The sequence below is a fragment of the Lacerta agilis genome, chromosome 7 (assembly GCF_009819535.1).
Source record: "Lacerta agilis isolate rLacAgi1 chromosome 7, rLacAgi1.pri, whole genome shotgun sequence".
NCBI lineage: Eukaryota > Metazoa > Chordata > Lepidosauria > Squamata > Lacertidae > Lacerta > Lacerta agilis.
The window spans coordinates 39,228,577-39,253,187 of record NC_046318.1 but is presented as its reverse complement, the minus strand read 5'-3'; the positions used below and the strand labels follow the sequence as shown (position 1 = coordinate 39,253,187).

The window sequence follows — 24,611 nt, the reverse complement described above, 5'->3', positions numbered from 1 at the left end:
TATTGCCTGAAACTAGTGACTGAAGTTTCTTCCCAAAATTAGGCAATCATCTACTCTCTTCCTCCACACCATTACTACCCTTTGGTTCTCTCTTGCCTGGTAGAAGCAACATGTGTGTTCTCTCTCTCTCTCTCTCTCTCTCTCTCTCTCTCTCTCTCTCTCTCTCTCTCTCTCTCTCTCTCTCTCTCTTCCAGGAGTGGATTGGACAAGCTGTTTCCCCCATGGCCCTTTCCCCCAACTTGCAGAACTGAAAAGCCTGTTTTTTTCTTACAGAAAGGTGTTAGCTGGTTGGTGCAAGTATACGTGAAGCCTGAGTGAATCGCTTATGCCGAAATCCTTTCAAAGGCTCACAAGCACATTTACAGGTACTTTATGTGTGAAATTGCATTTCTGTGCAGTTTTTGTTTTGTTTATTTAACTTGGAGGCAACTGCAGCTCACAGGTTATATGTTCTAAGCATACATTTTCCCTCCTTGTTGTCCTGGTGCTTGGGGAAAGTAATAGAAGCCACAACCTGGGTATCATGAGACAGTGTGAAAACTCCAGGTTTGGAAAGCATTTTTAGTGATAATGGAGGGAAGAGGATAAGGAGATGGGCTCGTGTCTGAGACATCTGGAAGATGAAGACCAACTCTGTATACAGTACTTAGAATGTTGTGAATCATGGGCCTTTTCCTCAGTCTAATCCTTTTGACTGTGTGTGTTCCTTCTTTAAATAGTGATTACCTATAACCTTGCAAGATATACTTTGGTCACATATTAGCTTGGGAAAATAGCTGAGCTTGTTTCACAACAGAAGCAAAATAAATAGAACATTTACTGTATATTCTGGCGTATAAGACTACTTTTTAATCCAGGAAAATCTTCTCAAAAGTCGGGGGTCGTCTTATACGCCAAGTGGAGAATCTGTGGTCAAGTATATATCAAACTCTATATTTTAACTGGAAAAGTTGGAGGCCATCTTATACGCCCAGTCATCTCATATGCCGGAAAATACAGTACCCCTTTTTAGTGGACTTTAACTATGGATTTCTAAGGCTGCCATAGCAACAAGATTTGGATTGTCTGAATTTGAAAAGCCACTGCAGTAAAAAATAAAAACACTATTGAGGAAGAAAACTATTGCATTGTTAACTTAAGAACCTAAAGCAGAGTATTTCTGAAATGTGAGTGCAGCTGAGATTTTTCTTTGAATGATCTCTCTCTAACTACAGCACTATTCATAGCAGTGTGATTTGAAAACTGACCTTGGTGCAACCTACTTTTTCCTTTGTTTATACAGTTCAGATTGGTAAACATATTATTTTTAACATGCAAACTGCCAATTTATTCCTTACAAGTAGTTTTTGATGGGTGCGAAGTTGGAGAACTATTTAGGCTGTGTCCAGACATGGTTTTTCACATTTAATGCTGACAAACTTTGTTACATACCAGGCAAAAACATTTCTCTTGCGCCAGGCATTCAGCTGATTAACATTCCATGTCTTTGTGGGATTATTGAGGAGTAGTTGTTGTTGTTTAGCATGTATGTACTGTATTCTCATTTGTATTTTTCTGTTGTGAACTGCTCTGGGATCCTCAGATGAAGGGTGGTATACAAACAACAACAACAACAACAACAACAACAACAATTGTGTAGTTAGTACAAGAGTTTAGTATCCACGTTGGTTGTGCAGTGTGACCAAGTCTCAGGGCATATATGTAACCTAATCTAAGCATGTATCTTGGAATCTGCATGGATAGCAAAGTGGGTCCCTCTATCACACTGTCCCTGATTTTTTAGATTTGAAGTTTCTTAACAGGAGTTCTTCCTTCACTTCTCTTTACTACACTGGAGTCAGCAGATGAAGTTGAGATGCAGTCTTGTCACATTTCATTTCACTTTGTTCCACCTCACGTTCTTTCCCCTCCTTCTCTTACTTTCTCTTCTAGAACTGCAGCATGCTTAGGATCTGGGGTTTTTCTTAATTCTGAGTTGGCATTTGGCAAACACCGGCATTTGAATTTAACCTCCATCTCAAAGACTTGGTAAAAAGTGGGAGAAACATCAACACTAAAAAAAACAAACTAGAGAACATTGGAAGCTGTCTTATAGTATACCATTGGATATGGGCAGCACCTTTTGTCTAGAAAAAAGGGTGCCGGTACTCACCATGAAGTACAATTCTTGGCTGACTGGTTGCAGCTGCTGCCAGGCGGGTCACGCTGTGGGCTGGGCTCAGTGTGGGGCGAGTGCCCATTGAGTGCTTGGAGCTGCGCTAACTGCTGCCGGGAAATGTGGCCTTCCACCTGTGCGCCAACCATGAGGTCTTTGAGGAATCCAGTGTCTTCTTGGTGCTGCCCACCAAGCATCTTCCGCCAGACTCAGGAGCTGAGCGAGTGGCAGGAGGTGCAGCAGCAGCAGCCCGGCAGCTTCCTGCAGCTGTGTTGCCACAGGACAAGGAGGAAGCGCTGCCATGAGGGACATGCCGCCATGGACGTGGGAGAAAAGGTGCCCCCCACCCCCACATGCTCACTTTCGAAGCCAAGATTTGGGGGTGAGTGTTGGTACTGTGATCCAGTGAGTACCACCAGGAAAAAAGCACTGGATATGGGTACACTAAACAATTAGGGAATGTAGGATGCTGACTTATACCAGGTTGAATTTCTCCATCTAGACCAGTACTCTCTAATTTGACAGTGGCAGCCTCTCTCTAGAGTCTCAGGCAGAGGTTTTCCACATCACCTGCTACTTGAACCTTTTAACTGGAAATGCCAGGGGCTCATCCTGTGATGTCTGTGGCATGTTGTCTCCCACTGAGCCAGCATCCCTATCCAACAATCTGTAAGTCACGCACATAAAACCTCAACAAAATCAAATGGGGACGGAGGAGTATTTATTGACAATTACAAAGAATACGCCTTTGAAACATTCAGGAAAATAAGATGTGTATTTATGCCAATGTAACAGACAGGCTCTTCATTTGTACTGCTCAGCTTTGTATGCTCCAGTGCCTAATGAATCTCCCTAGCCATGTGTGCAAGTGAACTTACCAATTAAATTAAAAATTATTATGTCTCAGCTGAATGGTTAACCCCTGATCTAATTAATTTTGCTAGTGGACTGGTGTTTCAGCAGAATGTGCACCTGGAATCCGTCTGCAATCCCTTGGCGTTGCTAATCATCCCTGTTTCTATTGTTTCCCTGCCTCACACCACATAAAAAAGCAGCAATATGAAACACATGCTTTCTGTAGGTCACCAATCCAGATTCAGAACATTATGAATAAAGGCTCACCATTCTACTGCTCTCCATGATATTTTAACACCGAATTACTACCACACATTCAACCCTGAGCAGAGAATTGTTTGTTCCTTTGTTGCAAAAAGAAGGCACTGCTCTAAAGATGAAGGAGAGGCAGTAGCACTGGTCTTTACGCAGAGCTAAAGGGTGAGGAAGGGGTCAAAAGATGGATCTTGAGGCATGGCTGCACATAGCTAGCCACTGCAGTTGCTGAGACATTTACAGTCGTACCTCGGGTTAAGAACTTGATTCATTCCGGAGGTCCGTTCTTAACCTGAAACTGTTCTTAACCTGAGGCACCACTTTAGCTAATGGGGCCTTCCGCTGCTGCCGCATTGCTGGCGCACGATTTCTGTTTTCATCCTGAGGTAAAGTTCTTAACCTGAGGTACTATTTCTGGGTTAGCAGAGTCTGTAACCTGAAGCGTCTGTAACCTGAAGCGTCTGTAACCCCAAAGTACCACTGTATTTCCATGTGAAGCCTTAAAAAGGTAAAGGTAAAGGGACCCCTGACCATTAGGTCCAGTCACGGATGACTCTGGGGTTGCGACACTCATCTCGCTTTATTGGCCAAGGGAGCCAGCGTACAGCTTCCGGCTCATGTGGCCAGCATGACTAAGCTGCTTCTGGCAAACCAGAGCAGCACACAGAAACACCGTTTACCTTCCCGCCGGAGCGGTACCTATTTATCTACTTGCACTTTGACGTGCTTTCAAACTGCTAGGTTGGCAGGAGCAGGGACCGAGCAACAGCAGCTCACCCTGTGGCGGGGATTTGAACCGCTGACCTTCTGATCGGCAAGCCCTAGGCTCTGTGGTTTAACCCACAGCATTACTGTCCTATAAAAGGAGATCCAGGCTGCTATCCTCATACACACTTAGGAGTAAGCTCTGATTGAACTCAGTGGGATGTACCCCTGAGAACATGTATATAGGACTGCTTCACCAATCACTTTAAGAAGTTTTTAAGTAAACCAACGCAAATTTACAGTACAAGCACAGACCAACGAATTTAGGGCACAGCCCACAAGCCCGCACATTCATATTTATTGATGCACTTAACAGCAGTTGTGATTTCCCATCACCAAGGGATGTGTTTGCCTAGTACATGTTTCAAGAAAATATTGCTTTCATATTAGGCAACTTTCATAAACCCTCTTCTGATTGCAGGGAAGGTTGAAGGGTAAAGATGATACTTAGGTTTCTTTAGCAAGTGGCTACAACACTGCCACCTACTGGTACTGACTAGGATGCAGTGAATCTGTATGAACAGAATTCTGAAGAATGGTGATGCATATTGTAAAGTGTGAGATGCCTGCCTTTTTCACTGTGTGTATACACTGCACACAGCCATGTGTGCCCCTGGTATAGATGATTTATAGCACAATCTTATGCACCCAGGTGCTGCTATATCTACACCTAATCCTTTACTGAACAATTATTGGGGGGGGGGGGGACTTCCAGTGTATTCCTGACTCAGAACATGCTCACCCCAACTGTTTTTTGTTTTTGTTTTAAAAAAACCTAAACATTATCCTAATGCTACTTTGCAATATATTTACCAGGGGGAAAAACATTTCCCGAAGTCATATATATATAGGCAAATAATATAAAAATTATGTTGTGTTGTGTGAAAGACTGTGTGTGTGTGTGTGTGTGTGTGTGTGTATGTATTTGCAACACAATTTCCATCTCTACTGGGAAAATTCCACTGCATTAGCTTGAAATAATAAAATGATCGACATCGTTACACTACATAATAAACAAACAAGCCATAGAAGCATGAAGAACAACAAGTCAAGCCAGGTTGTGAGGCACAAAGAATTGATGAAGTAGTAGGAGCGGGATTTGGAAGTCAATTTTGTGGTGAAGGCAATAAGCAGTGAAGGGCAAGATGAACTCAAGTCAACAGAAGATGGTGAATCAGTAGGTTCAATTTTCATTTCTTCAACATTATCCATGATGACTGCAATCTCTTTCCCAACAGCAACTGCCTTTCTAGAAGGAACATAACCAGATGGGAAGGCAAGGGTTCCAGTTCAGAAGTGCTGGGGAAAATCATGGCTCATTGACTATTTTGCTTTCCTCCACTTTTTTCATAGAGAAATTTACAGGGCTCTATTAGTTTATTGAGCATCATTTAGTATTTATTGAGCCTTTAGTGGCATATTCCTCAATCATAGACAATAAACCATCTTGCAGTTCAAACATTTAATTTAGAATTGTCATGTCCAGAATTTTCCATTCCATTTTCTTACTCCCATCTTGAAAATGGTTCAGAAGCTTCAGTGAGTGTGAAATGCTGATGCCCAACTGTTGGCAAGTTTCAGGTGAACAGATTAGGACACCAATCCTGTTACAACTACATTGGCTGTCTGCATGCTTCTGGACCCAATTCAAAGTGCTGGTTTTGACCTATAAAGATCTCAGGGGATTTCACAACACAAAAATACAAAATGAGAATACAAGATACATAATAAACAAAAACAAAAAACCCCCACAAACCAATAACCCCCCCCTCCCACAAACACGTTTAGAAAGCCATAGAATGTTAATCAGTCAAAGGCCTGATTATAGAAAAACATATTTGCCTGGCACTTAAAGATACGTAATGAAGGAGCCAGGCAAACCTCCCAGGGGAGAGCATTCCACTACTGGGGAGTTGCTGCAAAAAAGGCCCATTCTTGTTTTGCCCCCCTCCAGGGGAAGGCACACAAAGAAGGGTCTCATATGATGAGGCAATATATGAAGTTAACGGAAATAAAGTGTGTAGCTCTTTTTTGTTTTGGTTGGACAGTGTTCTCGAAGCAACTAGCATGACTTTGGCCAAACTGCGGGAGGCAGTGAAAGACAGGCGGCCTGGCATGCTTTGGTCCATGGGGCCATGAAGAGTCGGACACAACTGAACAACAACAAGCTCATTTTTGTACTCACGAGATGCCAGTGTTATGCCTTAGTGGAGGATTCAAAAGAAAGAACCTAGTATCACATGGGTTTTAAACCTGATGATAAAACCTGTTCACTTGGGATGGCGTATACAGTACTGGTCATCTACTTTCAAAAATATTTGGTTGCATGGCTATTTTAACTTGGGAGAGATGTTGGAACAAAATATTTAAAATCCGAATATGATTGCTCCTTAATAATAACAGATATAAAATAGACATACAGTAGTTGGGTGTTAATGTTCAGCTTAACAGGATTCTTCTTCCCAACTTAAGCCAAATTTTAAAATGGTTTAAAACAGATTTTTTGCAACATACAACATAAACCAGTAGGTAAAGGGCTTAACAATACACAGCTAGAATGAACTTTAACTGATAATGAAAGGGTGCACACATCAAAAATAAGCTTGCTAAATCCCTCCTGCTAGGCTGTCATGTCCACCTTGTAAGCATTTAAAGGTCAATGAACATTGGGAAGATCCATACAATCATTTGAAATGTCTTCACTCTTCTTCTTATAGCTATTCCAGATGAACAATGTTGGCTTTTATAAGTGCAAACTGTGTTTTCTTCCAGTACATCTTAAAGGACTCGACACTCCTTTGTGATATACAGACTTTGCTTGTAGCCCTGGTGATGACTTGTGCAGGGAGATGGAAAAGAAAATTGCACCCATTTGATACTATTATTAGCAATTTGAGCAGTGTTTAATACTGTTGGTCACAGACATAGGTATAAGCAACTGTGGATCCATTTTGCTCATACCTGGCAAGATAGTGAAAAGATATTTTGCATCTCTTTAAGAAGTCACTCAAAATGTCCTCTACTATCTTTCCAGGTATTGGATCTTCCCTATAGATGTCAATGAGTTCATTGGCCTATTAGTAGAGAAAAGAATGCTTTGCATTTAGCATGTTAAAAATAGATGAAAGCCTCTTAAAGAGCACCTTCTCCAGCTTCTTAACGGCATCTCTATAGCCTTTCTGAATGTAGAGGCATTCCCTGTGCCTGCCCCTAAAATACAGTATAATCCCTTTCCCCTTAGACACTACCCAAATATTAGCACTGAGACTCATCTGAAATGGGACATCACTTGGCAGCTAGGTGTTACACTATTAGGGGATGATTTCTATTAAAGATTTGTGCATTTTATCTCTCCCTAATTTGTGATTGCCATCTAGTTTTTAGGACATTACTCTCCATGGACTGTGCACACAAATTTAAAGAAATATCTGAATATGTCATCAAAATTTATACAAATATATGAGTGAGTAATTGAATCTCTGATGCTCAAGGGCTTCTTGTCAGAATTCTATGCACAGGACTGTATGGAGAATTAATTGAGCTTCATGTATGCTGTAAGGGAGTAAGAGAAATCTATTATATATCCAGGAGGTGGCAGCAAGTAACAGCACTATTTCGGATGTTTTCGATCTAGAACAAAGCACTCCTCCTCCATCAGAAAATAACAAACCATTTTAATCTTCTATTAGAGGATACATAATGCTGCTGGAATTTTTCTTATCTATTCATGAAGGGACAGTGGGGAAACTCAGTTTTAGTTAATTCCCACAAAAAAGCTGATCTACTTGATCAGTTACTTGGGTCACAGAGCAGCTTTGTTTGTTAGTCTTGTAAGTGGATCTACAACCTGTGTGTCACACCTCTTAATGCCTTTGCCTCTGTCTTTGCCTCTGTCACTGTCTCTTTCAGCAATGGGGAAATCATGTGATCTAAATTCTGGTCTCTATGGGCTACACTTATTCTAAATTAAAAAGTAGAGGCATATATCTATGCCAGTAACTGTCAAAGTACACCCTGCTGGTGCCAGCTGAGTGACAAGGCCTCTCTAACTGCTGTAAAGCCTTTTGGAATTAATGTGGTTTTCAGAGGAAACAGAGAAAAAACAGGATGAATAGCAATGGATTTAAATTCCAGAAACAGGAGATATGTATACAAGCACCTTTTAACAGTAACAACTGATAATGGTGGTAAGCACCACATTTTATACAGGGCATATGATGAGATGGTTCTTTGCTACAAGGAACAGCCACCCACAGCCAGATGCTGCATAGTAGCACCCATTAAAAAAATGATGGTGCCAGAGCATGGTGTGGGAATTACGGAATAGGGACAGGAGATAAATTGCATGTTGGATGACCAGATGAAAATAAAGACAGAACTCCTATTCATTACCACACTCTTAAGTATGAGACAAAACTCACAACAGCTCTAGGTGAGACGTAAAACTGAGTCAACCTTATCTTGGAGAGGGCAGAGATACCATGACCTTTTCAACAATATAGTACAGTACATCCTCTTTTTAATGGGCACTACTTTGAAGGCAGGCCATTATTAATTTTAGAGTTGGCTCAGCCGGCCATGAGGCAAGGTGAGGCTACTGCCTCAGGTGGCAGGATCAGATCCACAGGGGCAGCAGATCTGGCCACCAAGGAATGCATCACCTGCTTTCTTCTGCTGCCACCGCAGTGGCACCAACAGCCGTGATGCGCTCCTTGAAGGTACCGCATACAATATATACAGTAAAATAAAACAGAATAAAATCTCACATGATTTCATCTATCATGAAAACTAAGAACCATCAAGTTCGAAAGAACTGGACAAATAAATACATTTTCACCTGTGGTCTAAATATAGCTAGTTTTGAAGTATGGCACATTCTGGCTTTAAAAACATGTTTTGCTATTAGCATTTCATAGCGCGATTGGGCTGCCTTTCGAAACCCATCGCCTATCTATTCTCCTCCTCCTCCTCTGGACGCGCGTCCACAATATCCGGCGGGCGGCGGGGTCGCGCGCGCACGCGCACATCAGCCTGCGGCTCGCACTGCGACTGCGTGCGCGGCGCCGAGCGCGTAGCAGCAGCAGCAGCAGCAGCGTCTCCTCGAGAAGAAGTTTTTCGTTTGTCTGCCGGCAGCGGCGGCGGCGGGAGGCCGCGGCTGAGCGCCGCCATGTTGCTGTCCGCTCCTTTTCGGGCCGCCTTCGCGCGTTCGGTAAGGAGGGCGGAGGGTGAGGGAAATGCCGCTTCCTCCAGCGCGCTGGTCGGGCGTCCCCGGCAGTGTCGGTGGAGGGCAGTAGCGGCCAAGGGCATGGAGGCGGCCCTCGCCTTCCTCGGGTGGAAGGGGAAAGGGAGGAGCTTGATTCGGTTTCTACCCCGCTCCCGACGAGCCTAGCAGCCTAGAAGCGGAGATTGCGGGAAGGGTGGACAAGGGCTGGGCGGAGCGTTTGGTCGAGAGTTGCTTTATGGTTACCGCTTGGGGGGGGGGTCCATGCTTTCCAGGGAATTAGCTTTGTAAAAGGAAAATTAACCTTACGAGGAGAGAGAATGGGCTGCGGGGGGGGGGAGGCAGGTAGATGGGAAAGGACGAATGCCGCCGCCGCCGCCGCCTTCACCTCCTGAATGCCACCCTCTTTTTGGAGTGGCTGTTCTGCAGCAGGAGTGACCGTAAGGGTTGCATTACACGTTTTTCTCGTGTAACGTGAAGTTAGGTCTTGGGAACGTTCAAACTACTACAAGTGACAGCGTTAGACCAAACTCCAAATCCTGTCAAATCTTGATAAAGGTTTGTGTAGAGAATTGGAAGCGCAAGTTGGGTAAGCATACGAGCTCTTTCTTCTGTGCTGAGCCTTTGCATCTGGTTTTGGAGCCTCACAGTGGTGGGGTCCTATAGGGAAGCACTTTAAATCGATTCCGGCTTTAGATAGATTCCCTGGCAGGCCCCATTTAAACAAGTAGGTTTATATCTGTCATGCCTGTTTCCTCATCGGCACTACCCTCCTTTGCTGTCAGTTTACTTGCTCAGACCTTGTGCGGCTTTATCGTTGTTTTCCCCCTCTGACCACAGACAAAGGCTGCCAAACAGACCAGCAACACAAGCCCTGGGTGAGCCAAATGATGGCAGGAGTCCTGTGTTATACCTAACACATAGCTAGTGAATAGGAAGCACAGTGACTGTAGTTGGTATTCCATTAGCAGGGCTACTGTTGAGATGAACAGCATAAAATCTAAGATAACTTGGACTTTGGGTTTTAAGTAAATACATGTTTTTGACAGGTGGGTGATGAGATTTCTTAGCATGGAAAAGGAGTTCCCTAATTGCAGGCAAAAAGGGATCGAAAACAGTTATAGAAAGCATTGAGGCAGTTGCAGGATTGAATTTCCAGTGCATTTTGAATATATTTTTTATCAAAGGAACAGTCTCATTCCTTTTTAAAGTTACTTTAAATTGTAGTTTGCATACAGTTTTCTTGAGCTGTTTTAATGAAGCATATTAATATTTGTATGTGCATACAAATTTCTGTATATAAATGAATAAAATAGCTCAGTCAGTAGAGCATGAAACTCTTAATCCCAGGGTTGTGGGTTTGAGCCCCACGTTGGGTGACATATTCCTGCATTGCAGGTTGGACTAGATGACCCCCCGTGGCCCCTTCCAACACTACAATTCTATGATTCTATTATTCTACTTTAATAAGAAAACATTCCATTTTTGTTTTTGGCACCAATCACGTAAGAGCCCTGATGGATCAGATCAAAGGCTTGTCTAGTTCAGCATCCTTTTCCCCACAATGGACAGCCAAATGCCTATGGAAAGCAGGACACCAAGGCAATAGCCATCCCTAACAAGTGGTATTCAGAGGCATATTGTCTTTGAACTTGGCATATAGCCAGTTTCTAAACACTTGTGGTTATTTACCTCCTGCAACTAAATTTTGTAGGAGGCAGGGTTGGAATACGGATGTGACTATTTTTACCTTCTCTAAAGTTAGGCAGCAGTTTAGGGAAATGTTCTGATATTATCTCACAGTGATGCATCATGCTGTTCAAATGCATACAGCTGCTGTTTTCTCTTTTGTAAACTTGAAAAGGTATATCAACACACATCTGAATTCTTGCAGCAGTGTGCTACCAGACTATTTCTCAAGATAACCACCAGGAGAGAGTATATAGTAGCAAATAGGTATTCCAAGATAAATTCAGGTTCATTTTGGTTGCTTTGCCAGAAACCTGTAGATAGCTTCTCGTTAAGTTGTACTGTATGTTTTGGCAATAGCTATAGTGGGCATTGATAATCTGTTTGTTCATATTAGTTATTGTACACTTGCTTCATTATCTTTGCATGGTAAAATTGCCTCTTGCCCAAGACCTGCCCAAGCATATGCTGTACTTCTTTTCCCGTTTCCTTCTCTATGACCTCTTAGCACATTGATTTGCAATGTTTTCCTACTACTGCACTTTATTTGGGTACTGTTTATAGCAATTATGTGCCTTCTTTAGTGCTGCAGCACACATTGGTAATTTTCTATGAAGCTTAGTTGTTAGATAAACATGCTGTTAGATCAGAATTACTGGAGGATTCCAATCAAGCATATTGGTGTGAGACAGTGGATTAATGTTATAAAGCTTTGAAAACTGATGCACAAGCAAACTTTACTGTGGCTTTGTAGTTCCTGTGGAAAAGAAGTATTTGAGGCGGTTCTCATAGGAGGGTCACAGGCACGATAAAGTCATGCCCATAATCATCTTTTGTTCTGAGCTTCCAGTTGGTACTGCCATCATGAATTATAGAAGTTGTTTAGGAGCAGAAGGGATGGACAGACATGAAACTTTTTTCAGGTTGGTTAAATATTGGTTTCTCTGGTATACCCTGCTTTTTTCTTTTATGTGGTACTGTATATGTAAGATGTAACTTTAAAACAGATGTTTACCTTCTATAAAATGTGCTTTGTAGGTGGCACAGATTCGCTCTCTTCATGCAACAGCTGCACGCAATGGTGGTGGTGGAGCTTTGTTTGTGGTAAGCAATTTGTATGTACAACTAAAGCAGATGTAACTGAAAACTGAGAAATGTGGTTTTTATTGTCTTTTTTATTATTTGTCCTCCACTATAATATCACAACCCAAATTTCTCAGCAAATGTAAGACTACATTGATAATATTTCCTCTTTTTATATTTATGAAGATGAGATTGTATTGATAGAGAATGTATTTGAGTAACTCCATATGAGTTCAAAGGCTTTAATTATTTCTCTTTATTTGGGCGTTGGAATAATACATCTGTTCTGCAAAAGTGGTAGTACTGTTAACCTGGAAGTTAACCTGTTTCAGCAGAAATTTTTTGTGGGTCATAATTGTAACTTTGAAACTATCCTTGATTTATAGCTTGTACAAACTGGTCTCCTATCTGACTTTATTTCAAAGATTTGTATCTACATTTTCACTTAACTGTAATCAGAACCTGTAAGTAGACAAGAGAAATTTGGCATGAAGGTGGCAAAAGAGATATCACAACGTTAACCCCACTCAGTAGGGTACAATGAAATGTTGGTAAGGCTTGATAAATTTTGCCCATGTTGTATGACTTTACAACACTTCTGATTTTAAGTCCTGCTGTCTGTAGCTTAATAGTGGAGCACATGCCTTGTATGCAAAAATGTCCCAGGTTCAACCCCCCTGACATTTCCAGGTAGGATCAGGAAAGACTCCTTGCTGAAACCTTTGAGAGCTACTGGCATGCAGCATAGACAATGCTGAGACAGATGGAGAATGGTTTGACTGAATAAAAGGCATCTTCCCATAATATAATGACTTGATGATATAGAGACAAAATGTGCAGTGGGGAAAACTGCACAATAGGGGGCCATGGGTCTAAATGTGCCCATATATCTGTGCTTAGAAAAATAACACGAACCATTCTTTATGATACATGACTCCTCTATGTGTACCTATATTGCAGTACATAACTATACCCTCTGTAGCTCTCTTGTATTCTCAAGCAGAAATTATCAAGCACTTAGCTACTTGAACGTATTTAGTGCTTTTTTTCTTTACTGGAGATATAATTGTTATTTATGTATATAGTGCCATCAATGTGCATGGCACTTTACAGAGCACAAAAGTACTGGTCCTTGCCTCTGAGGAGCTTAACTAAACTTCTGTACAGGGAAAACCAAGACAATGGGGAGGGAAATGAAGGCAGCAGTAAACACATAGAATGGTGAAGCTGGAGGGGCAAAGGTCATGGGCAGGGATTTATTGGATATAGTGGAGAGATGAGAAGGGGAAAGACATTTGAAGGTAAGAGCAAGGTGTATGTTCTGAATGTGGGAACTAAGTAAAAACCAGCGAGGGGATTTACGGAGGAGTGTCACAATCAGAGCAGCAACAGAAGTGAACAACTTTGGCAGCAGAGTGCTGGAAAGAAATGAGAAGGCAAAATTGAGAAAACTAGCAAGGAAAAGATTGCACTAGTCTGTGTGAGACATGATTAGGGTATGAACCAGAGTCTTCGCCAAGGGGACAAAGAAGAAGGGTTGTGGAGGGAGTTGAGCAGCAGAGAAAAAGGCAACATAACAGGAATAAGCAGCATGCTCTAGGAGTTCAAAGATGGAAGGTGGTAGGTAGTTGGAGAGTGGATCAAGGAATGTTTTTTCAAGAAAAGGTGCACTGTAGCAGTTTCAACCTGCCTGTACTTCATACTACGTTTCATGCTAGGGTATATTCTGGCTGTCCCATTTGGTATTAACCTGGCTTTAACTAGAAAATGGGGATTATGAAATAGTAAAGTGATAGTTAAATTTTGACTAATCAACTGGCTGGCGTACAATCCCTACAATTTGCCTTGCGTTTTTATTTTTGCAATCCTTAAAGCAAATACACCAATGTTGATACTGGTGGAATTTACCTATAACACTTATACAGGGTTGAAGCTCTAATTCCCTAAAGTGTTAGTCTTTTAAAAAAGCTTTTTTCATATTGTGTTGAGTCTGTGATTAAACTGCAGGGAATTTTATTTTATTTTTATTTTATTTCAGTCTGTTTGAAATAGGCTGACCAGATGTATAGGAAAAAGTGGCTCCTGTATCTGTTGAATAGAAGATTTTTAATTTTTTTTGCAGATGCATCTTTTCATACTTGCATGAGAAGCTGTATTTGTACAAAATACCAGATTCTACATAACTATTAAGGTATAATAGTCTTGTTTATGCTGCATTTGACATGTGTTCTAAATATGTGTAATTGTTTCATTATTTTGTTTGTACAGCACAGAGATACTCCTGAAAACAACCCAAATACTCAATTTGATTTCACGCCTGAAAACTATAAGGTATGTCATATTTGATAGGCTGTACCTTTACAGAAAGCTGAATTTTTTATTTTATTTTTTGCTATTGTAATGTTTATTTTCTTTAACAGCGAATAGAGGCAATAGTAAGCAACTATCCAGAGGGACACAAATCTGGAGCAGTGATGTCAGTCCTGGATCTAGCTCAAAGACAGCATGGATGGCTACCTATATCAGCAATGAATAAGGTACTTCATTATTTCAGGAGGCAGACCCTCCATGGTTTAGATATTTTCAAACACATTCTTAGATATAATGATCAACAAAAAGATATGGCAGAGTTTGAGAAGCTTATATTGAAGTTCATCAATTATTAAGTTATGATAGGAGGAACAGGTCAAGGAATACATTCTCAAGTGGGCTCAGAATATTGGTGAAAATGTTCTGATGAAAGTGTAGGAAAAGCTTCGGCTATTGGTTTGTAAGTTTTTGTTAAATATGGGAACAAGCAAGAACCGTTTTATATGCATGGCCCCAATGATATATTACTCTTGCAAAACTACATAAAATAATAATTACCCAGACACCTTCTGCAAATACCAGAAAGAGGAGGGTGGTTTTTATCATCTTTGGTGGAAGTGAGACTGGGCAAAAAAATGTTTGAGAATGATTAAAGACCAAATGATTAGGTTTCTGGTAGAGTTCTGCTACACATTGTTGTTGTTGGTATACAGAGTTCTGCTACATGTTGTTGTTGTTATACAGAGTTCTGCTACACGTTGTTGTTGTTGGTATACAGAGTTCTGCTACACGTTGTTGTTGTTGGTATAGAGAGTTCTGCTACACGTTGTTGTTGTTGTTGGTATACAGTTCTGCTACATGTTGTTGTTGTTGTTGAAGAATTACTTGGATGTGTCAGTAAAACATGACATTTGGAAATGGGTGCTTATTAGCTGCATCCAGAATCCCAGAAGGGAACTGGAGCTCCATCAACAGCCAGTCCATCACAGAGTGGTATAACAGATGTTGGGGAATATATCCTGGTAGGTAAGCTATCGTATTTACTTAGATTAAGAGAACAGAATATCAGACATGCCAACTTTTTGCTTATATAGCTTGCCTATATTCAATATTGCATTAAAGCACGTTTTTTGTGGATATTAGTTAAGGGTTTAAAAATGTTTCGAGTATGAGTCCTGAGTTTGAGTTTACAGTTGTTTGAGCATGAGAATTGATCTGTTTAATCATTTGCTTATGTGATTATTAGTCTTGAGTGAAGGAATATTGTACATGATTTCTTAAGGCCCTTTGGAATGTCCCTGTTGTTTATTTGATCAGTTGTTTGTATATATGTATGTAATCATTGTGTATTTTTGCATATGAAGCATGGATAATGCTGTTTATAAATAGTTGGTTAGTCTTGTACAAAATGTAAAGCCCAGTATGTGAAAGAAGCTATACCAGTGTAAGTAGTAGTAGTTATTAAAAGCTTTACTGTCTATAGTCTGGATTTTTTAATAAAGTTGTGTCATAAACAAATCTTCTAAAATACTTCTATACCTGAATAAAAGTGCACTGACTGTTCCTATCCCACTGCGTTGCTGATGTACTATATTGCAGGTCAGGGGTAGTGCACTCATAGGTATACTAAAAGACAGAATATGATAACAGGGATGTGGGTTTTTTGGTGCTGCTTTGAATTATGTGGTAGAACATTTTCTAGTCTGTAAATTGTTTTGAAATTCTGTAAATAGTTTTGAATGGTCTCAAATCTTTAAAATATTTATTGATAATTCATGGGATTAAATCATGGCCTGTGTATCTGCTATTGTTGTTGGACTCAAATTCCATCATTCGTAACAGGCTGATGGTAATTGTAGTCCGGGTCACGTGTTCCCCATGTTAATAATCAAATCTTGGAAGAACAAATGCTTGGAAAAAAATACACATTTACTATCACGTTTTTTGAAAAAAATTGTTGGTTAAGAAATACAAGCATTAATACCATTGTTGGGCTTATAATTGCTTTTCAAAATGTTGGTCTTAGTTGAAACTGCTCGTTTTATGTCCTGAAAAAATAAAATACTCTTATTTCATTGTTACAGATTGCTGAGATTCTAGACATACCTCCCATGAGAGTTTATGAAGTAGCAACCTTTTATACAATGTATAATCGTAAACCCGTTGGAAAATACCATATTCAGATCTGCACCACTACGCCTTGCATGCTTTGTGACTCGGATAGCATATTAGAAGCCATTCAGAAGAAGCTGGGTAGGATATATAGCTCACTTCTCTTATGTGGGGTTCTTCATTTACATTGTACTACCTTTTACAGAGGATTTGGTAAGGCTCCAGAACATTTCTCTGCTACTACACATTTTTCTTCCTGAAAATTAAAGTAAAGAGTATGGAATCAAACTAAAATGTGAAAACCTCATCACTTCAAATAATAGTGTTTAAAACTGATACTGAAAACACTTTAGATAAGAGCAAAGGAGCTGGCCTGCTTAAGAGCAATGTTACTTATCTGCATAACCGTAGGCCTACATTACAACTAGAAATTATATCCCCTTCTCTTCTGGGGACTTCAATCTGTTCTGAGTAATAGATATACAACTTGAAGTTTCAGGAAATGCTGAAAAAAAGGAAGTAAACATAAAAATTAAGGGAGCCTAATGTTTTCAACATCCCCTCTCCTAATTTGCTTTAAAATGGCTGTGGCTGTTTTAATGCTATTGTTTCTATAGCTTGGATCTTTGTCCAGGTCTGGCCAGACATCATCTCTCATTCTACCACACCTTGGTCAGTAACCTTTTGAATGTTATGAGACAAGTACAACCTTTATGGATCTGTTCAACAGCGAAGAGAAACATTAAGTTTTCACATCCTGACACTGCTAAATATATTACAGTGGTGGGGGTGTAACTGTCATGCTGGCAGGATGTCATTGCCACACAGGCATTCATATAATGCAGCCAACTGCTGCTTTCAGTTTTATAAGGTCTAAAACAGCTATAATTTTAAATATTAGTCCTTATTCAACAGTGCATACACTATAAAACTAGATTCTCCAGCCTGCTCTCACAGCCAGATCTTTATAGTCCTGTAAGTTTGAATGCAACTCCTGCTGCTAGATCAGGCTGGGAATCACACACAGAGCACCTGTTTGCACACAATTCCCAACTCAACTAAATAGGCACAATCTATGCATTTTGTCCTTGTTTATATTTAAGGAAATCGCTATGAAAATTTACTGTTGAGATTACAGACATACATACATCATTTTATTTGTATTCCGTCTTTCAAACCATGCTCAAGATGGCTTACAACATGAAAAAATACATTAATTACAAACAACAAAAGTAGTCATAAACAATAAATAAAAATTAAACCATTTCCACATAAATCATAATAAGATCTAAAACAAAGATAATTAAAAAAATATAAATAACAGTAACAACCTCCCCCTAAACAATACCCCAGCCCAAGTGTCTGTTCAGCAGCCTCAGCTTTTGTAGCTGGAGTCAGTCAGGGCCCCGGTCTCCCAGGGCAAGTGGGAAAAGGCCTGCAAGGTTCTAATGCTGCTTTGTTTTTCCTTTATGTCGCTAGGTATAAAAGTTGGAGAAACAACACCTGATAAACTCTTCACTCTGATTGAAGTGGAATGTTTGGGGGCTTGCGTAAATGCACCAATGGTACAAATAAATGATAACTATTATGTAAGTACAAGTGGGTCCTTCCAACAAAATGTTGCAGTGTATCCATGGGGTGCATTTGTTGTCTGATACTGTGGTTGAGAGGAGATGAATACACAAACACTAGCATCAAAAAGTAGTCTCTTCCTTGACTTGAGTCCAACCTTAATATAAAGGGCAGCTAGTCTGCATGCAAGTTAATAGAACACAAACCTTCTGGCTCTGCAAGGTGGTCTGAAGTAGCAGTTCATGTAGAGTGGCCTTTTCTTCCTCCTGAGAAGTATGGATAATTTTTGACTGGTAATATGAATCAACTTCAGCCCCACCTCTGACCTGCAATATTAACAGTTGTATATGGCAGAGCTGTCATAAGCTGCTCTCTCTCTCAGCACAGCCCCCGACCTGCAACAACCCTGCAAGGTGGTTGTAAAATCTTTTATCAGCCCAATCTGCAATGAGAGAAATGGGTATCACTTAAGGGTTGTTACAAGCTATCTCTGAACAATGCTGAAGCCTGGTTGAATCACTTGAGCCTGGTTTGCGGCATACAGTATGACTATATTGCATGGTTGTCATAAGCTCCTCTCTTTTAGCCACAACTTATTCTGTCCTGCAATACTGGGATACCTAACTACGTTTGCTTTGGAATTTGCACAGCAAAAGAGCCCCCAAAATTGTAACAAAATATTTGCAATAAAATAACTATGGAGCTCCTGTTCTGATATCCTGGAAGAGAACAATGCTGGCAGGTTAACTCATTTCATTCCCCTCCCTCCCCCAAACACACACTTTTGTTTTCCTCAGCAGATATTGAGTGTGCTCAGTCCTCAATGGGCTATTAGAAGAGGGGTTATCCTGTAGCCCCCCCCCTTTAAAGTGTACTTCTGCAATACCTCTTGGTGCTTACCATCCGAGTTTACTATTCAGAGTAACCAAATATAACCCAATGTAATCAAACTATGTTTATCCAGTTTAACTTATCCTGTTTTTTCTTTAATTTAATAGTACTAAAAGTTGTTTCCTCACATAAATAATTAAGTGGATTATTAATTTTTTTTATTGGAAATGAGCTAGATTTGAGCCAATTTGTATTCCGTGTTTGCTGTGTGACAGTAGTGTATTGCTGTGAGCATTTGTTCCCATAACCATATTGACAAATTGTAGGATCTACTAGATAGCAGGAAACCTGCCCCACTTAAAAGCTATAATTATGCCTACATGTTTTCAAGTGTTAATAGAATTACCACAGAGTGACTATAGGATACTTTTAGACCAAAAAACATGGTGGTATAATTTTTTAAAATTTTCTGAAAATGTTTACATTTTCCTTATTTCACATTTCAGGAAGATCTGACAACAAAAGACATAGAAGACATAATTGATGAACTAAAAGCTGGAAAAGTTCCAAAACCTGGACCAAGGTATTTTATTCATTTGTACCATATAATAAATACTAAGGAAAATTGGGAATCGTATGTAATTAGCATTACATACTCTTTCCACAGCAAGTTGCAAACATATCTATAGCTTTGGGAAACCAAATATAAACCTTTATTCCAATGATGCTTCAAGTTTATACATTTTAAGGGTCTGTGTCCTAATTGCCAAGAAATAAAGGTAAAACATTTCATAGAAATAGATGAATTCACAGCAGTATTGAATCTTGACCAAACTTCAGAGCGATGTGATTGCTTCTAAATTTAATTGTGTGTTTATTTCACAGGCTTACATCCTCACTTCTTTACATTTCTTATGCCCAGTCAGGATGCTCAAGCTAGTTTTACACTGCATAGATTTCAGTGCAAGTGCCTTTAGTGGCTATGTTGTTGTTGTTCAGTCGTGTCCGACTCTTCGTGACCCCATGGACCAGAGCACACCAGGCACGCCTATCTTTCACTGCCTCCTGCAGTTTGGCCAAACTCATGTTAGTCGCTTCGAGAACACTACAGCACTCTAAATCAAATTCACTGATTTGTGACAATCATTTTGCAAGTTATAGTCAATTTGTGACGCTCTCAGACACGAAATTATTAATTTTTATTTTTGAGAACAGTATTTGCTGCATCACTTTCTTTTGTAATTTGATTGTATGCTTGCTACAGAGGAAGAATGCTATGCCAGTGAGGTACAGTGCTAAACTAAGACCAGAGAGAACCAGATTCAAATCTCTGCTCAGCCATGTCGCTCACAGGAAGACTAGGCTAGTCCCATATACACTTAACCTATTTCAGTGGGTTGCTGTGAGAATAATATGGGGGCCCTCAGGAAAAGGGCAGGATAAAAATGTAATAAACACACATTAATTTGACAACTGAGGGTTTTTTCCTAACATTCAGCTTGTAAAATCCAACCTACGTCTTTGGTTTACAGCCTGATCCTATACTCAGATGTAAGCCCCAGTTACTTCAGTAAAGCTATAAAGTTGAGCATGCAAGAACTACAACTGTGCTTAGAAAGTAGCATGAATACATTGGCTTTTAAACTTGTTTTTAAACTTGCAACTAGGTTAATGTTTTCATAAATATCCAGAACTAAAGATGTTTGAAAAGAATGAGCCTGCTGTTTACCCTTGAAGATGAGTAATGCAATGGAAGTAATGCATAAGTTAATCGCTCTCTTTTTGCAGGAGTGGGCGCTTCTCTTGTGAGCCAGCTGGTGGTCTCACTTCTCTGACAGAACCACCCAAGGGACCTGGTTTTGGAGTTCGGCCAGACCTTTAAGACTATTGTTCTAGCTGTAAGGAACTACTACAGAAAATAAAATCTGAACTGCATACAGATGAAAACATGAGTTCAGTTGCTTACAGTCTGGTATAAAAAATGTACTTTAGTATAGTTACTCACCTGAGATTAAAATTCAAGTTTTATTATTTTCATATTTATTAATTTTGTTATAGGCAAATGGAAAATGCAAGAGTCATCCCCAGACTAGGGCACAACACAACACTTTATATCAATTTTACATAAATTTGAAATTAAAATAAGAACAAAATTAAGTCTCTTTTAAAAGCTTTTATTTAATATAGATATGTTTAGCTACATAAATTATATAAATCTAAGAAGCAGTCACAAAGAAATTGAGTAGTAGAAAGGGGGATGGGGAAAATACAATATTAACAGAGACCAAATTATTGTGCAAGTGGAATGTCTATGTAGCTAAACTGTGGCCCTCCAGGTATTGTTGAACCTCTACTCTCATCAGCCACAGCCAGCAAAGGCCAGTGTCGGGGATAATAGGAGTTGTAACCCAGCAGCATCCAGAGGGCCACAATTACCCATCCCTGGCCTTAATAGTAAAAGATAGTTGCACCAGATAGAAGTTTCAGGTACCCACACACTATAGGTGATTTTGAAGATAAGAATATATGACTTACCCACTGGGTACACTGAGGGGATAGATGTTTTCAATGCCATATAATTAATCTCAGGGCTACTAATGCAAAAACCTGTTAATTTAACACAGAATACTGTGTTTAAGGTGTGTGCTTTACAATGTCCTAAAATAATCTGAATGCAAATTGTAATGAAGGGCAAGATTAAGCCTAGTTTCTATTTACTGCAAACTGTAATTTTGGAATATCCTTGTAACGTATGAACAGCACTAATATGTTTGACAGCACTAACATTCATATAATTCGCTATGTCCAATTTGGCAGAATTTAGCAAGACATCAATGTAAATGCAGTTTATTCTATTGAATAAGCATTAAATATTGGTTTTGTGTTGCTGATCTAACAAAAAACTTATGTTTGATATAAGAACTTACAAATTCTTAAACTCCATAAAGACAGAACTGAGCCCTAAGCCCGAGTTTGCATATTGGGAATCTTTCTAATCCCTATAGATTAGACTCCTCATATTCCTTGCCAGTCTTCACTATAAATTACTTTAATCTGTTCAGGGTCTATTGTTTAGGTATTCATTACACCTCTCTACTTGTGGTACACTAGTTAGATGGCTTAACATGATGTGCAGACGACTCAAGTCTCAGCGTAGAAGGCAGATTTTATCTTGTTACTTCCTAGTCTTTGATTATATTAAAGGTGTTTTTCTAAGAAATATACTTCAGAACAGTGAGCTGTGAGTTATCAGGCTGTCAATGGGGGATGTTTAATGTAAGAAACTAAAACTCAGTGAAATATACAGCGTAGTCTGAAGCAGACTTTACTGTATGCTCCTCAAAGTAAAATATTTTGAAATGACTGCATTACCATTCTGCCTTTCTTCCCCAAACTTCATTCATGAAGTTCACTTTCATGTAGTGAAAAAACAAAAAAACAGTAAGTTTTAACTTTAAATGTGTATGTTATGCAGCTAAACCTACTTAAATTACTAGATACACAGTGTACTCTTGAACTAGAATTGCAATCTACAGAGAGAAGTTAGGAGATTATCTTTAGATTCATGATTGCTTCTGCACAATCCTCCCAAAATTTATTTTTAAAGCATCTAAAAGCTGGTCTTGTGAGGTTAGACAGATGTTTCTATTCCTTACAGCAACTATATTTAATCATGTTTTAGCAGTGGCTGTCACTAACTTGATGGGCGGAAAGTCCAGTACTTAAAACTCTGGTATTTGGCATGCGTGGATAGAAAAGCTATAACCAGTTAATTGCCTTTCCAACAAAGTATCACCTTTAATAAGCTTTTAATTTAGAACTTTAATATGTTTTAATTTCTGATCTTCACAAATCAAATGGAAATTGTAAATTGCACCCACTATGAACAACAGAATGTTGATCCCATAATGTTATGCTTCTGGACATGTGCCTTATTGTTGGTGCCTTTTATGGGTTGATGCAGTATCAAAGGTCTGTGAAACTGGGCCTGTGCTTATGACAACTTCTGTATGTTTGCAAACAGTAGCCTTCTAGTATCCTGACAACAATACACAGTATCCAGTTTGTTTTATAAAACTTCTTATGGTAAACAGCCTGGTTAAAAATGAACTTGAATATATGAATGTAAACCAAAGCATAAAATGTAAAGGGACCCCTGACCATTAGGTCCAGTCGCGGACGACTGTGGGATTGTGGCACTCATCTCGCTCTATAGGCCAAGGGACCCAGCATACAGCTTCCGGGTTATGTGGCCAGCATGACTAGGCCGCTTCTGGCGAACCAGAGCAGCACACAGAAACGCCGGTTACCTTCCCACTGGAGTGGTACCTATTTATCTACTTGCACTTTGATGTGCTTTCAAACTGCTAGGTGGGCAGGAGCTAGGGCCGAGCAATGGGAGCTCGCCCTGTCGCGGGGATTCGAACCGCCGACCTTCTGATCAGCAAGACCTATGCTCTGTGGTTTAACCCACAGCGTTACTGTCCTATAAAAGGAGATCCAGGATGCTATCCTCATACACACTTAGGAGTAAGCTCTGACTGAACTCAGTGGATGTACCAGAGAACATGTATATAGGACTGCTCCACCAGTCACTTTAAAAAGTTTTTAAGTAAACCAACGCAAATTTACAGTACAAGCACAGACCAACAAATTTAGGGTACAGCCCACAAGCTTAAACCCAGTTTGAATCTACTACATATAACACAAAGTCTAGTACTATGCGTGACAGCTTTTGCAGATTAATGATATAACCTTACATCATTATAACAAGCCTTGAGCTACAAACTCTATGAAAAGTCACTTTCTATATAAATAAACTCATTCATCCAGCTGCTTGGCAGTAGTTCTCTTGACAAGATCAGGCTTTTGTCACACCAGTTTCTAGGTGCCTGTCTATATGTAGGACGTGAAGGGGACTACTCCAGAACGCTATGTATCATATTTAAAGATTTGATCTAGTATTTTATCAAGTTTGTGCCTCAAATGGGTATAATTGTACCACTAGTTCACGTTCCCAGCTATTTTTCCTAGTCAGAACCAGTGACGTGAATAGTACAAGTACTACACGCTACCCTACTATAATAGGCTAATGCCAACTATCCACTCTTAACCGGTTTTCGTTTCAAACGCGGAACTACCTCGTCATATCGCTTATTGAGACTACACACCACAAAAAAGGTCACAGCGGATGCACGATATGCAGTGGTGGGGAGGCTAATTCAGTCCTCGTGCAACGTGAACCGGTGCTCGGTTGTCTCTGCAGAAGTCCTTGTTCCCCACGCGTTAGTCCCGTGAGACTGTCGTCCTTACGGGGGGGGGCGGGGAAGACCCGCGTCCCGCTGCACACCCAACCTCCGCGCTTTTATTAGGATGCGGCGCAGCCACACATACCAGCCGCGCATGCGCGTTCGGTGTTTATGAAAACTCACTGCGCCACCGCCGCCGGAAAGCCCTTCCCTGGGGAAGGGAGTGACCTGTAGGAGTGGCTCCGGGGCGAAGATGCCTCCGTTCGCATTCGGCCCAAGCGAGGAAACCTAGCCCGCGCGTTCCTTCTTTTACCCGTAGCCTGCCTCTTCGGACCACCGCCGCTGATATTTCCAGAAAGTTCCAGCAGCGCCACCCGAGAAGAAAAAAAAAAAATAATGACGGGTGCGCATGCGCACAAGGCACTCACTTTCTGTCTCCGCCCTCTAACCGTGTCAGGACCCGTTATTCGCTTTTTCTCCCTTACACCTGCGTGGTACACTAGGGAGAAAGTAG

At 40.3% G+C, this 24,611-nt stretch overlaps 1 protein-coding gene and 1 long non-coding RNA gene across 2 annotated transcripts; one reads left to right on the top strand and one right to left on the bottom strand.

The window, feature by feature from the left end:
* The first annotated feature begins 9,118 nt into the window (after positions 1 to 9,118).
* Positions 9,119 to 20,800, top strand: NDUFV2 (NADH:ubiquinone oxidoreductase core subunit V2). The gene is made up of 8 exons (XM_033154906.1): positions 9,119 to 9,239; positions 11,979 to 12,044; positions 14,292 to 14,354; positions 14,444 to 14,560; positions 16,418 to 16,586; positions 17,925 to 18,034; positions 19,355 to 19,431; positions 20,637 to 20,800. Exons 1-8 carry the CDS (start codon positions 9,198 to 9,200, stop codon positions 20,728 to 20,730), a joined length of 738 nt encoding a protein of 245 aa, XP_033010797.1. The 5' UTR covers positions 9,119 to 9,197; the 3' UTR covers positions 20,731 to 20,800.
* On the bottom strand, positions 18,224 to 24,478 carry LOC117049874. The gene is made up of 2 exons (XR_004427026.1): positions 24,281 to 24,478; positions 18,224 to 18,343 (listed from the first exon to the last, which is right to left on the bottom strand). It is a non-coding gene; the product is annotated as an uncharacterized LOC117049874 (long non-coding RNA).
* Positions 24,479 to 24,611: the final 133 nt, after the last annotated feature.